Source organism: Syngnathus acus, chromosome 11 (genome assembly GCF_901709675.1).
Source record: "Syngnathus acus chromosome 11, fSynAcu1.2, whole genome shotgun sequence".
Lineage (NCBI taxonomy): Eukaryota > Metazoa > Chordata > Actinopteri > Syngnathiformes > Syngnathidae > Syngnathus > Syngnathus acus.
The window spans coordinates 7,309,625-7,325,414 of record NC_051096.1 but is presented as its reverse complement, the minus strand read 5'-3'; the positions used below and the strand labels follow the sequence as shown (position 1 = coordinate 7,325,414).

At 45.7% G+C, this 15,790-nt stretch overlaps 1 protein-coding gene across 1 annotated transcript; it reads left to right on the top strand.

Annotated features, from left to right (window-relative positions):
* Window positions 1–151: 151 nt before the first annotated feature.
* On the top strand, window positions 152–15,025 carry kcnk9 (potassium channel, subfamily K, member 9). Its single transcript, XM_037263571.1, has 3 exons — window positions 152–310; window positions 3,152–3,629; window positions 12,404–15,025. The coding sequence occupies exons 1-3, from the start codon at window positions 191–193 to the stop codon at window positions 13,294–13,296; spliced, it is 1,491 nt and encodes a 496-aa protein (XP_037119466.1). The 5' UTR covers window positions 152–190; the 3' UTR covers window positions 13,297–15,025.
* The last annotated feature ends 765 nt before the right edge of the window (window positions 15,026–15,790 follow it).

Genomic DNA, 15,790 nt, shown 5'->3' with positions numbered 1-15,790 from the left:
CTGATTTACAGAGAAATAGCGCTCATTCAAATGTAAATAAATGAAATCCATAAAGTTGTTTTTCCCTATTGCCCGTTGTCATTCCAACGATTTGCAGCTCTTCGGAAAGGTAAGATTTTAAATTCTGCTCAATTCGTGCGCGTGTATTTGGACACTATACCTCTGTGGATCTCTTTTACTTGGCAGCAAGATGACAAAGACGGGATTACGCTCGGTCGTACGAGCCCCCAAGCGGTCGTTACATCTTGTTGCAGCACCAAAGAGATTTGACCTCAACTTTGTTCTTTCAATGCTTGAGACGGACGGACAGGTGAGTTTGTGTTTGAAACGTAAGTCCACTGATCATTTCTAGCCTGTAGCACATCATTGAATCAGAGCGAGTATATTTTGACGCAATCCGAATCTTGATAGCACTCAGTAGGCCACGCCCCTTAAAGCATTTCATTTAGCGAATGTTTATTGAGTGCGACAGCAGCCCGAAACTCTTTTATAAAAAAGTTCATAGGAATTTGAACGAAAATGCAAACGAAGCACGACTTCAATTAAAGCCGCTTTTACTTTCCGCAGTGAGACTTAATCATGTCCACTGCCAAAGTCCCACTACCTCCCTTGATATGTAAATGATCCCACGCTGGGCTTGTTTAAAGCTAGGATAGAAGACTGAGCCGAAGAGTCCCCATCAGCCGCTTATTCAATCGGTTGACTGTCCACGTGTGGCTGGAAATGATACGCTAAGCGACTCCGTCCATAGATTGTGTAAAGATAAGCGCGCCGTCCCCATGACAACAGAACAAACGCCACACGCTGATGGCGCAGCATGAGACGCCACTTCCACTTGTGGCTCTTGTGCCCTTAAGGCCCATGCTCCATAAAGTTAAGACATTCTCAACGTCACTTGGGGATTTTCACTTGCTCATTTGGCATGTTTTTTATCACCCCATGCTACGAGCTAATGGGCGCCCTTCAAGAAAGTGCAAATGGGCACCAAATATAGTGATGCGACTGAGCTGAGAGACTCTTCGACCGCTCTTTTGACCTCTGAATAGTTTGGTCAAGTCGGCATTTGAGTGTGAGAGGTCCTTTGCATCGCACTGTATTCATGTACAGTAAGGAGTGTCAGCCCTCAGCAAACGCAGCACAAAGAGTAGAAAAAAAAGCTTGTTAGCGTCGATGAGTGATGGCCTTTGTCTGCGTCTATCAGCAGCAGCCGCTAAAGGGCCCCTCCATCACCGGGGCGTCACCACGTCTTGTAAATCACGTCATCGATCGAAAGCATGTCACAAACGATGCAACACAAGGTGTCATCAAAATGATCTGCCTTTACCGCTCCTTTTAGTTGCGCTACTGTGATTGTAGCGAAGGGCGGCGTTTCTTTTTTTCCACGCGTCCCATCGCAATCAATTTGCCACGTTAGCTCGCGCAGAAATATATCATGAGGAGCTTGTTAGCGTTTGCCGCTACTGAGGTCTGGCAGAGCTAACAAATCATCTCGGAGACAATGACGTATCTCCCAGCGACCAGTAGAGCAAGATGCTAAATCCTGACTAAATCCTGCAAGTCAAATGAGTGTAAATCATATTGACGCAAATTTCCGTCTAAATCCGGCTTCCTGAGTTTGATCAATCACAATTCAAATGTTATATATCTCGAGATCAACACACAGCAAAAAAAAAAATCATACTGCAACTTCATCGCCATGGAGACGAAGCTAGGCGCTTGCCATAATTAAACTTTTCTTTTCCGAGCGTCTCCGCCGCGAGTGCATTAGGAGTTCTGTGGGCGTTCTGCGTTGGCCCGAGACTTGAGATGTTGACCACGGGGTAGTTAAATATAGGCCGTGCTTCAAGATGCTGTTGATTAGCCGCGAATGTGTGTTGAGGCCGATATGTAAGCAAAAAATAAAAACGTTACACAGCTATTAAGACAGCAATACATTTAAAAGTTTTAGAACCATTGCAATGTAGGGGCAAGGACCAAACTGAGACCAGGACACCCGGTAACTATTTACTTGAGTGTTCGCATTCATGCGACCATTTAAAGTGCTTTATAAAGTTCACATATTGTAGTTGTCTTTTCAAGAATTATTATACCTTCTTAGATTTTCACATTTATTTTTAACTAGTCAGAAATACATCCAGCTAAAAATCAACGTGTTGCCTAGAGTGAGGCGGCAGCAGCAAAATGCGTTATTAGGCTGTTCAGCACCATGGACAGCTCCACACGCCATTGCGCGTTAGAGCGGTCACTTAGTGCGAATGGGAGGGGTCACGCGCTGACATTAAAATTTTGGGTGTTGAATAAGCGGAATTTGTTGCATTTGTGTCACACCTTTTAGAAATGTGAAGCAGAAGCTGTGACTCCCTCCGATTTTGCGCTATAGAGCGCGTGGAATTAAATGGACGCGTGCTGAACTCACGCCACACGCTCCTCTTTGCACGAGCACACGCACACACTAGTTTTTATTTATTTATTATTGTCTAATTGAGTTCGTGGAGGGAGGAAGGGAGGGAGATCCGTGAGCTGCTAACCCACGCCCCCCACCTCACCCACTCAGAGTGCCGCGGTTGTCACGAGCGCACGCACGAACGCACACGGGGAGCGGACTGATGTCCTTTTACGCATATTATTTGTCTTCACCCCGAAAACGTCACACACGCACAAGAAAGCGAGTGGAAGCTCCTCTCCCTTGCTATGGAACCTGTTGTCATTCGGCGAGCGTGGAATATTTGAATCTCGCCACAAGTGGCACTCACTCCACGGCTTCTTTTGACCACTCAGCACATTTTGTCGGGATGCTCCCTGGGAGATTTTTAGGATAAAAGGAACAACTGTTTTGCAGCTGCCTTCGCCTGCCTGGGGAATGCGTGCGTAAAAAAAAAAAAAAGTGCATGCCGGAAGATGTTGAGGCGAACAGGTTGGTTCTGAAAACTTAAGGAGGATGCTTCCACACGCTGTGCGCGTGAATATTAAGATGTCCAGATGATTCGCTGCGCGGTGTCGGCGGAACCCAGCAGGTGGTACTGACAGCAGCTAGTTGATGGCACTGCGCACCGGGAGGACTTGGTTCGGACGGGTGTTGCGCAGGGTCTCGCGGCTGCAGGGCTCCTGGTCCAGACGCTCCAGCAGTCTTTTGTGTCTCTCCACCAACCAGGAGCACGATCCAGGCTTCTCGTACCGCTGCCCCAGCCCCGCAGGCGCCCACCTCGGCCATCGTCATCGGAGCGCGCCCCTCCGCGCGTCCACCGCCGCCTCCAGGCGCAGTGCATTCGGCTTCTTCCCTTCTCGTCGCACCATCCCGGGGAACACGAGGGGACATGAGCCCCTCACTCGCCGGCTCCTCGTGGCCATGAAGCGGCAAAACGTGCGGACCTTATCCCTGATCATTTGCACGCTCACCTACCTCCTGGTGGGGGCCGCCGTCTTCGACGCCCTGGAGTCCGATTTCGAGATGAGGGAGAAGGAGCAGCTGGAAGCCGAGGAGCGGCGCCTCCAGGGGAAGTACAACATCAGCGAGGACGACTACCGCAAGCTGGAGACTATCATCATGGAGGCCGAGCCCCACCGAGCCGGGGTGCAGTGGAAATTCGCCGGCTCCTTTTACTTTGCCATCACGGTCATCACCACCATAGGTAAGTGGCCATCCGCGCACTCCGTCCACGCCTCGGATAGCATTTTTAGAATGTAATCCGAGCCTTTTGGTGTCCGTTCAAACAAAGTTTTCGCATTGTTGCTCCGCAAGTGTAATTAGTTGCAATTATGCAACATGCGATGCATTTGGCGCATTTAACTCAACTTTTGCACCACGAAGACGCACTCCAATTTGCGCTAGCACAGCGAATTTGAAAGTTATGATGAACACGATTCTTTTTTAAATTGTTTGACAAGTTGGACGGAATTTTTGCGTTGTGCATCGCGCATATAATTAGCCGGTGACGTCACTGCCGATGCCTTGTCACACGTGCGTCCCCCCTCCCCCGTGGGTCAATTTATTTGGATGGACTGTGCTGCAATTGTTCTGAGAGGTCTTTCTAATATTTTGCTCTTGAGCCAGTGTGATGCAATACAAACTGTGGTGCCGTGCAACAGTTTGCATGTCAGCTGCAAAATGCTGACAAATTATTGCCATGCAAAGAAGCTCAAGTGTTTCTTATAAGTGGCTGCAAGAATTCATTTGAATATCCTGTATGTAAAGCAATTGTATAGTATATGCGTAGAAATATACATCCAGATAGATCGATTTAAATGTGTAATACACACAAAATGGTGCAGGTGTGCCTAATATTGTGGCCGTTAAGATTTGAGGGATGACATGACACATCATGAAAGGCCAATCATCATCAGTTATGATTTCCCCCCCCGCCCTCTTTATGGCCTCTCTTTGGAAGAGCGCAACAAAAAGGGAAATTAAGGATGAACTGTGAAAGCTCAGAATGATAAAAAAAATGGTTGGTTTTTTTTCCCTCCCTTCCCTTCCCCTGTTGTGTTTTTATAGCTAGCGTTTATGGTTCATGATTGGCCCTCAAAGGGAACATAAGTCACCCCGGTTTGACGCTAATTGCCGAAGCGCATTTGCATCTTGAAGATTTATTTGGAGCTGCCGCACGTTTTCTTTTCACGCGCCGGTGGGTGTGTCTCAGCCGTGTTGTTGGACTGACTGGGTTCGACTTGTTGCTTGAACTTCCCCCCCTTGTGCGGAGGTTACTGGGCCCCTCCATTATGGGGAGTCACATGCTGTTATTCAAGGTGAGGGCTTGAGAGGCTAATGCACCGCAGGCAGGGCCCTGTCCTCCACATTTTGCCAGGCAACACTTAAGAGCGGGGCCGCAGCCGCCAGTTGCGGTCGACGACTCTCCGCCCGCTGTTGTTTCCAGGCTACGGCTAGCCGAGCCACTGTAATATTCATGTTCCTATCGAGTGCTTGCATTCTCTGCGGCCTCTCTGTGGGAAAATGAGGACGCCTTCTCCAAAGTCTCCCGATGGTGCTCTCGATTTGTGGCTGGACGCTGGATAAAATCATCTCCGCGCAAAGACATTTGAGTGTCCAAGGCCCAATGAGTCGGCGGCATGTGTCTGGCAAAATGGTTGCACTGGGATCTGATTGTATTGTGACAGACTCGGACCTAAGCTCGTCAGAAATGTGGACCGAGGTTGAGTGCCGACTCTCAATCACATTCAGCTCGCAGCATTTTTTTCTTTGTCTTATCAGCCGAAGTGCGAGGATTATTATTTTTTTCTGCGAAATAATGAGACCGCGTTGCATGGCGCGCCCGGGATCTAATGTTGATTTGGGCCCGGTGAAATTGAACAAGTGGAAAAGTCGCTACGGGGAAGATAAGGGAATCATTTGGCCCTTGTCAACGGCGCTGTTTGTGGAAACTAATTATATCGGCCATCATCGTGCAGCTCTGGAAGAAATACAATAAGATATCTATTAAGATAGCTGATGCTTTGTGTTCCTACTCAAGACATGAGCCAGGTCAACAAATATGCCATATTAGAAGAGTAAAGTAAAAACACTGCCCAAATATACAATATAAGGAAGACAGAAGATTGTTGTCACGTATACTAAACAGCCAGTACTTGCCAGCAATTCCTGCAACGCTTTCAGTGTTGCACTTATTACATATCCAGCTGTAAGACACAAAAATGTCTGCCTACTAGAACATCTGAACTTTATTTCGGGTTCACCAGGTGCACACAACTTGTAGCACGCATTTAAGGAGCTTCAATGTGTTCATTCGGAACATATCAGCAGTGACAAAAGGGTGCACTTAAACGTTCAAAAGTCATGGAGATTACGCTGGTATCTTGGAAGCGAGCGAGCAAGCTAATAGAGCAATATGCTGTAAATATATTATTTTGTTGAAGTGCTTTAAAGGGATCTCAGGGCCATTTAGGTCCATTTCCTGCATCGTTATCATGTAGCACTAAAGGCCATTAACGATTGCAATTATGTCTCATTTGATATGCCGCAGACTCCGGAGCCAGTAGTCGTAGTGCCGACATACTACGAAAAATGACCTATTATAGTTTTAAATGCATTACCATCACGTGTTTACACATGGAGTGTCATGACCTTGTTTTTTTTGTTGGCTTCATCTCCAGTAGTAATAGAAGTTGAGGTCGATATCAGGATTAATTGTTTGGCTTTGAATATCAAGGCGAGGAGATAAAAAAGACCATCAGCCGGAGGGAGGTGTCGCTTCGCAACACTCCATTGATAAGGAGATTCTTACCTCCTCATTATCGTCATAGATCTGAAAGAAATTCTGAAAAAGTCGCCGTCTCCGGCCCCAACGCTGCTCCCCTCCCTCCTTTTTTTCATCCCTTACTGACCTGCAGCTTGACTCTGTTGATTTCAGGGAGTAATTGCACAGAATGTGACACTTAGTCACGACAGCTGCAGCGGCGTCTCTCGCTACAAGAGTGGCCGCGGCTACATGGGCGACGCGCCACGTTGCCGGGAGACCAAAGTCATCTCGGCTAAATGTCGGAAATATCAACACGGCCGTATATATATGGTGTGCACTGAGTGACCACAAAAAGAGATCAAACACAAAAGTAGAGATTTCCATTTTGAGGGAAAAGTAATATTATGCAGTTGTGCACTGGCGGAGCTAGGCCCTCGGGGCAAAAAATATCTTAGACTTGCCAAATAGTGAACAAATGCAGTCTATTAACCTCGTCTCACTCGTAAGAAGAGCTCCCTTGATGGCCGACCGTCACACTCCGAGGGGGTCCATCGCAGGTCCAGACCTGTCGTCTCCGGCACGTCCGAATCCCACAGTGATCACCGGCACAGCGGGAAAATATTCCCATCGATCCGCGCCAAAGTCTCCATCAAGCTCCCGGCGGGCGGCCTCGGCAAAGTGAAAATAATCTACTGGCAGCAAAGTGCGCCGGCACGACATTTTTCAATAAGTAGCCCGTCACGCTACGTGAACAACTGTCTGTCTTCTAAGAGGGATGAGGAGTGCACATAGGGAGCCAATGTGTTGATGGTGACATGCAAATACTATCATTAAGTCATTGGTGAGAACTGTTGGGCTCAGCAAATAGAAGACATTTGAAGTTAGCGAAACATTTTTTTTATTGTTGTTCAGATTATGCATACAGTTTGCAACGGATGTTTGTACAAAAACATTTTTAGGTCATAAAAATGACCCAATTTCCCTTCATCAAAAACATGTTTATTATATAATAAATAATGCATTTTTAATATCATTAAGCTCATAAATCCTTCCTGTAAAGTTCTTGTTGTGCACAGAATGTTGGACAAAGTATGCAAAGTCCCCCAGAGAGCAATTATCTCGTTTAGGGTTAGCTTGCCCCGCGGGGGTATTCTGCTGTTTTTTGGGCTACTTTTGGGGGTTTGCAAATTAATAACGGATGTGGACCACGAGAGAGAGAAAAAAAAAAATAAATCTCCAAACTTGTGATGGATATGGGATAAGTCAAGCCTTGGCTGAGGTCTGCGTCTTGACTGAGCTAGCTGAAGTTAGCGAGCCTTCACGAATCTAATATGCACAAAATATTTTATTAATATTATTTATTAGTAGTAGTATTTAATATTTTTATTTATTTAATTCTTTTGCAGTCTGCGCCATTAACCTTCTGATTTTATTCAACAGAATCAAAATAGTTATTAAATACATGAAAAGGTCAAACAAAAAAAGAAGGTTCTATGATGCATGAGTACACCTAGATATGTGTCCCTGCAGTATTTAATTGGAAGTGGCTTGATAATCTGTCTCTGGTGTGCATCACTTTGCCCCTGGGCATGCGTTGACAGTGACGAATAAAAAGCAGCTATCCCAAAGAAAGAAAACAGGCCAAACAGGATTCGTGCTTAGCTTTGACGGGCTTATTGTTTTGCTGCTTTATGAGTGCACAAAACCCAAAATAAATTGCGAGGTCGTGAAATGAGGAATACGTTACTTCATTACAGCAAAATAATCAGCCGAGACCACAGGAGAACTTTGGCGAAAGTAAACAACAAAAACAAAGCTAACCTTGACATGACCTGCAAATATGTAACAGATTGCTTTCCCGCGGAATCTTATTAAGTGAATTGAAGAGCTTCATTTAGACAAAAGTAGTCCTTTCCCGCTAGCTTCTGGCATCTTTAGGGGAAATTACAGAACAAGGCAAGGCAGGGGAAAGACTTTGTGATATCAGTGATGATTATATGACCCACATGACTCCAGCGGACCACCTGCTGCTAATTCTCTCCTTCCGGACGGTGACAATTATCTTCCCTGCGAAGAAATGGCGCTGTAATGCGCTCCCACGCAGTTGTCTCACAAGCACTTGATTTGGTGGGAGTGTGTGTGCATGTGTAACTCTTGTGAGTTATCGGCGCCCAACAGCAGCATGAAAACCTGCGTTGGCGGCTGGTGAACAGTGTGCGGTCCGCTCGCTCAGAATTGCTATTTTTTTTATTTTTTTTGGGGAATAAGCGCGAGTAGTGCCTCTGTTGCTAAATGCGGCTCCTCTGCAGGGTGGAAAACAAATACAAAGAAGCTGGCACGAGCGCTGACCCACACAGGTTGTAAAGCTGTGAGATGAGCATCGTGTGGTTTGTTTTTTTGATTTGGATTTTTTATGTTTGCTTTTGTCATTACTCATCCTGTCTGATGAAGTTGCTCAGTTTTGATAATCCTATGAGAATTAAGATGTGGCAAATTAATAAAAAATAATAATTTTAGACAGATTATAAAAAATAATTGAATGATTTCTGTAATTATATATCTATTTTTAAATATTGCAACATTTTGTAAATGACTACTTTTCTTGTATAATGCAAATGCTCCCCATTCTTGTTCATGTGAGAGTAAAGAGGTCCAAAATGATCACCGATGTCAGGCCGGAATCTTATAACGTAACAACGTAGTATTTTTCTCCCCCTACAAATCTATTCTATTGATCGGTTAAAATCAAAAAACTCTGAAAGACTCTTCAATGAACTATTGAGCACATTAAAAAGACAATGACGGACAATTTCATGCCACTTTACGTTGCTTCGGGAAAGCACCGGCCCCAAATCACAACCTAAACATAAAAATGTTGGTGATCGGACTAAACTACCTTGTTGCCAGCATTAAAACTCAGTTGCAGATTTCGGATGAGGCAAACATCACTCTGGTTTTATTCCACACAGCTCAGCAGACATTAATGACTTTTAAATAATTGACCATTCATTTGCATCCCCTTTTGGCTCTTTACGACGGCGGCCATGTTGGAGTTTTGAGCCGCACGACCAGTCACTCCTTCACGTGACTCACGTTTATTTCAAAGCGGACTCAGTTGCATCTTGGATTGAGGGTCTGGGACCTTTGGACCATGCGGGTCATGGTGGTCACCAGCAGCCTTCTGCCAAGACACCCAATCACATTTGAGTGTGTGACAAGCTGTCACACGGCAAAAAGGCGGCGTCTTGACAGCTCCTCGCATTGTTTGGCGTCGCCACATGCATCTGTTGCCTCCTCGTGTTCATCGCTGAGGGCCATCCAGTTTCCCTCCTCCTGAATCTTTCAATTATTTATGTTTCTAACACTGGCTGGGTGATGCTCTTTAACCACTACATTTTTATGCGAAAATATTATTATCAGTGTTATCCCAATGCAGCCTTCTCTGTTTTCACTGGTGGAGCTAGTATTTTTTTTTTTTGCATCGGTTGGAACATCTTAGGGAGGGAAATGCTGCATATCTATGTTCTCCGCAGCTTTCCGACTTTTCCGAAGAGGCCAACAAAGACGGCATAGCATGAAATGAATTCATTCCCGTTCATTTAGCCAATAATTGCCCGCGCATGCGACCCGAGGCTTCCTTTTACAATAACGAGGTGAGCCTGGTCTAACATGAAATGCGAACATCTGAATGCAGGCGGCGTGTATTGTTATTAGTATTCTTCCCTGGGGTACTTGAATCTCATACCTGAGATGTCTGATGGCCATGACGTGCACCTCATCACACTTGTCCCTCTCACAAAAAAAAAAAAGAACCTGTGAAAATCTTTCCAATTGTGGCTCAAAAGAATTATCAAGCAAAAATAATGATTTGATGCATGTTTAGTGTGAGTCCTCAAGTCAGAGGCAAAAATGAATCCCGGGCAGATGTCAAGCTCCCGGTTAACCCGGGCAGCCCCCTTAACTGGCCTGGCGTCTTCTCACCTCTGCGCTCCTCTTGACCTTCATTAAAATGCCAAAGCCCGCAGCAATGCACACCTCTGGGCTACCTGAGAAGGTTGGAGGCAGATGAAAGGTGGAAAAGGCGCTGCTGGTTTAAGCGAGTGCTCTACACTTGTAGTCGCGGGCGCTAATGAGTGTCAGCCTTGACTACTTTATAAATAATTCATGACAAAAAGTGAAATTTAGTCGGACTTCAACGTTTCTTGTATTATCATTGATGTCGAGTCATTTACACACATTTTGTAGATTTTGAAAAAGAAGCAGAACCCATTTGCCCTTTTTCTGGCTTTTGGCGACTGAGATTTAAAACACTCCTTTGCATCAATAGGTGCGCTCTACCCCCCTCCGGTCAGCAAATGCCATGCTATGACCCCCCCCGGAGCCCAATTATCTCCATAAAAATCAAAAGCATCCCCATTATGGCAAAGTTAACACAGCTCTAAGCTGTTTTTTTTTTTTTTTGGAGCTAAAAGGGGTGATTTCTAACAGCCAGACTGAAAAGCCCCCGTAAAGTTGGTCCGCTTTGCCCGCCGGGATGCAAGACGACCATTAGGTGCTTTTGTGTTTGGAGCTCTCGAAAAGCACTCGCTCGCCTGTCCTGAAACTCTCATTTCAATTTGGTGATTGGAGACCGTTTTGATTGAATGATTTATTGGCTCTCTCACATCTGATTTGTTCCGACATAACTCAACAATTGTTTGGTCTAATTGAGGTGTTAGTCCTTGGTGAGTTAAGACATACCCAGTGAATAAGTTAGCAATGCAAGTCATTTTAATCTTAATCAACCAGTCAGACCGAGGCCTCGTGTGACCGCTAGACTTAATTTAGGTGTCGTTTTTTTTTTTTTGCAGATTTTTTTTTAGGCCATTTGGAACGATTTAACAAGAACAGCTCTCGGTGGAGCGGCGGAGTAGAGCGGAACTGTTAACAAAAGTGAAAAAAAACAAAAAGCACAGTGTAATATGCTAATGTCATCGCAAATTCATTTGGACCATTTGAATGTGGCTCTTGGATTATTGAGTGAAAAGTCATTGTGAAGTACCATGTGTATAATGTGCAGTTGTCATCTTATAGCTCGAATATTCTCATTTGTCTTCTCACGGCGATGAAATCTGTCGTTCCGCGTTGATGTATTCATTAGGCTGTTGCCATTTGCATGAGGAGATAATTGAAAAATGTACCATATTAGAATGGAGTCACATGGGAATAGATTTTGCCCTTTCATGCCATGTCAGTTCAATTTGAGCATCAATGACTCAAAAGTCCAACACTTTTGCACGCGCACTGGTGGAGGTGTGGGCAGACGCTCCAAATAAGTGCAAAGCGGCCAAATACGAGATGACTCATGCAGTGTAGAACATGGCAGGCGCTTTGTTTCTCACCCGTCTTGCATGATGGACTCGGTCAGTTGATCGCGCCATCGATTGGAGCCTTTTTTTTTTTAACTTCAAACATTTGCACGTATCATTGGACAGTTCGTTCCTTCCTTTCATCCAATGAATGTTTACATCATTTTCTGGTGGTGTAACATTGACTAGCAACCACAGATGATGTCATAATTGTTTGCCTTTACTCGCAGACTGTCTTTTCTGATTTTATTTCAAAGCAGTCTCTTTGTGCGTGTGCTCGTGTGTGTGTGTGTTTTCGTGGCTTTGGACAAACACACACAAGCATCACCTGTGCACACACACGCAAAGCACAAAAGCACCTGTGCCCGGCACAACAAACACGAGCGTTCCCAAGACAACAACAAGACATCATTGAGTCATTTTGAAACAAAAGCGCTTTCAAGCGACACTGTACTCGAGAGCCTCTATAATAATCTTTTCTATTTTTTTCCACGCGACATTTGCAAAAAGAAGCGGTCAAGTGATGCAAACGCCAAATGACACCTTTTCCGCGCTATATTATTCTCCAAATAGCCTCGGCCGGCTCGACGCGACATCTGTTTCCCCGCTATAGAGTTTTGTAAAGTGCAATATTTGCAAAGGCCCGTTTGTGAGTCAGCAGCTTAAGTTTCATTAGCTAAAAGCGTCACTGGCTCCGCGGTAGTTCCCCTCTTCCAAACTCATCTACCTCTCGGCAAACTAATTGGATAACCCCCCCCCGCCCCACCGCGATGCGTGCCAGTTCCACCTCGGCTTTTTTTTTTTTGGCAGCCTGCACTGTAAACAAAAATTCCAACTCGTGCATTTCTTTCTTGTTCCCGCCAGGGTACGGGCACGCGGCGCCGGGGACCGACGCAGGCAAAGCCTTCTGCATGTTCTACGCCGTCCTGGGCATCCCCTTGACTCTGGTGATGTTCCAGAGTCTGGGCGAGAGGATGAACACGTTTGTCAAGTACCTGCTGAAGCGCATCAAAAAGTGCTGCGGGATGAGCATCACCGAGGTCTCCATGGAGAACATGGTGACGGTGGGCTTCTTCTCCTGCATCGGCACGCTGTGCATCGGCGCCGCCGCCTTCTCGCACTACGAGGATTGGAGCTTTTTCCAGTCGTACTACTACTGCTTCATCACCTTGACCACCATCGGCTTCGGGGACTTTGTGGCCCTGCAGAAGAACAGGGCCCTTCAGAGGAAGCCGCTCTATGTGGCCTTCAGCTTCATGTACATCCTGGTGGGCCTGACGGTCATCGGGGCCTTCCTCAACCTGGTGGTGCTGCGCTTCCTGACCATGAACAGCGAGGACGAGCGGCGGGACGCCGAGGAGCGGGCCTCGCTGGCGGGGAACCGCAACAGCATGATCATTCACATTCAGGACGAGTCGCTGCAGCGAGGGCGGCGGCGAGGCGGGCGCGAGAACCGCCGCCCCGAGGAGATGAGCGACTTGCACTCGGTGTGCTCCTGCATGCGCTACCGCTCGCACGAGCTTCCCGTCCCCGGGAGGCTGATGGGCGGACTGGGATGTGCCTTCTCCCACCAGAACTCGCTGGGCTCGCATCTGAACCCGGGCCACTACTATCACTCCATCTCCTACAAGATCGAGGAGATCTCGCCCAGCACGCTGAAGAACAGCTTCTACCCGTCGCCCATCAGCTCGGTGTCGCCGGGCCTCCGCAGCTTCACCGAGAAGCTCCATCTCATGAGGAGGAGAAAGTCCATCTAGCTGGCTTGGCCAAGGCCAAGTCAAGCACTTTCCCTTTTTGGTTTTTGCTCCTGATGGAGAACGCGCTCATGGGATGCAAAGCATGAAGCATGGATGTCTATTTTTTCAAGGGATTACCACTTACAAACATTTGTTAGACCTTCCAGATGGACTCTAGAAACTTGGGGAGATGCTATTTTTCATAAGGGAGGACAGGACGCACGCTTCACCTCAACTTGAAGAACCCGTCCGTCGCTGATGATTTTTCTACAAGCCATCACACACAAACATGGTTGCGAATATTAGCATGTGCATCTAATAATTGGTAGTTTTTGTGACCTTCTTTTGTCTGTCGCCAAGCGGCTTCGTTTGGAATCCAAAGGGTCATACTGCTGTTATTCATTTCATCCTCCTTTTAGTCTCCTTTTGCAAGATCATATCTGGCCACCTTTCAAAAAAAAAAAAAACAATGATGTCAGGATTTACATAAAATGGACATCCATTATTTCTATAAAGGAACAAATAGGTCAAGAGGCAGAAGACGGTCCGAAGGATGAGATATGGGCATTTGAAATTCTTCACAATGATTTTTAATGAACTGCTACTAATCATCAGCATGATCCTTTGGGGTATATTTGGATTGAATGTGTAACTATCAGCACTGGCGGAGTGAGAATTTTTTCCTTGGGTGGCCCGTGTGTGTGTAGGGGCAAGGATATCTCAGGGGGGGGTCTGCAAAACAACACATTTTTAACAAACCCCCAAAAATCTTCCAAAATCTCTGATGAAGGTTCATTACAGGTTAGGCAGACTGATGAGAAGATAGAGAAAATAGCAAACAAATAAAACACTTAGGGGGGGGGGGCAGTGCCCCCATCCCGTCCCCTCTAGCTCCGCCAGTGACTATCAGCCCATACCTAATTTACAACAAGTCCCTTTTGCATTTTGTGTTTCAACCAGATCTGCTTTCCGTCCATGCATTTTAACGTCCCGCCTGGTCAAACTCGCCAATAACTGCTCTCAGGTTTGAACCAAGCGCCTTGTTTTGTTTGTTTTGCTTTGCTCCTTTTCAAATGACACACAATGTACATACCTCCGTTCTTCTAAAAAAAAAAAATAAGAATAATAATAATAATAATCCAAGAAGTTTTCCAAGAAAGACTACTGAGGTGCATCATCTCGCCAGGCCAGGTCTCCTTTGTAGATATTTGAGACCATTCCGGCCTGTTTTAAAGCCCAATCTGCCTTTTCTCTCTCTCTCAGCTGGTCTATGGACGCAAGGTGAAAGCATTTCAACTGTATATTGTTTATATCTCAATTTTAGCTTTTCATACGTGGCACAAGACTAAAGCGCTCATTCCTCTATTAAGTTATAGCCAATGTAAATATATTTACGAGTTCAAATCTCTGCCCATCTTGCCTTGTCTCGTTAAATGAGAGAAGTCGTTTTATTTTGGATTCAATCTTGATGGGGCTCAAATGTACACAGGCAAGGCAATGGTGAGTGAGATAAACATTGTTTCATTATGGGAACACGACCGGCTTATATGTTTGTATCAAGCTTGAGAATAATTACAACAAAATAGAGGCATGTGTATTTTTACATATTTGCGTAATACCTGTGCCTTGAAGAAACCGTGGGCATCTTTCAAACGGTCATGGCAAGATTCAAACTAAAACGGATTTATAAGGATCATTTCAGAATTTTATTATGTTTTAATTATGATCATTCAAACAGTAGTGATTGACTCCTACATACGTTTGTATTGTTGTTGTTTTTTTTTTAGTAAATATCAGCCTCAGCTAATTTGTTCACCTAAATGTCAAATCAATTTTCCAATGCCTCCCTCGCCCCCCTACTCATCCACCACATACAGTATGACTCTGATTGGTCTGCTCTCGGCCCGTGCCACATGTTAGGTCCTCGACAGATGGCACGCACGCACGCACACACACACAGCATCGCCGGCATAAGGCTCGTCGTGTTTCCACCCTAAACATTGCAAAGCTGAGAAAAACTGTTAGTTTGCATGTGGCGACGTTGTCCATACTGGCGGAGCTAAAAAGAAAATCCCCTTAGGGGGGTGGCTAGATCTTTTTTTTTTTTAAACAAACCCCTAAAATTCTTCACTGATAAAATAAAAAGATATGTGAATAAAAATACCCTGAAAATACTCCGACCTGTCACTAGGTGGGGGTCAGTGCCCCCGCGCCACCCCCTCTAGCTCCGCCAGTGGTTGTCCATTCCTCTGTTAGCAATGTCCCATTACGGCTGTTTGTGTTCCATCCTCTCTGTGATTGAACAAATCATGCCTACCGTATTTCTAAAACAGGAGTCTTGCGATTACACGATCATGCCTAAAGTCAGCAGTGGCGGAAGAGAAAGGCCAAGGTAAAGGAACATTCTACGTAGTTTATTTAAAAGTTGACTTTGCACCTTTGTTGCTCTTTTAAAGGATGTGTGCATGATTCGGTGCGGGTGACTCACTGGGTGGCGTGGCACAGCTGGGTGAAG

Coding starts and splice junctions, on each gene's coding strand:
- kcnk9 (XM_037263571.1), top strand. CDS start 191: ATGACAAAGACGGGATTACGCTCGGTCGTACGAGCCCCCAAGCGGTCG. Junction 311..3,151: donor TGCTTGAGACGGACGGACAG/GTGAGTTTGTGT, acceptor TCCACCAACCAG/GAGCACGATCCAGGCTTCTC. Junction 3,630..12,403: donor CACGGTCATCACCACCATAG/GTAAGTGGCCAT, acceptor TGTTCCCGCCAG/GGTACGGGCACGCGGCGCCG.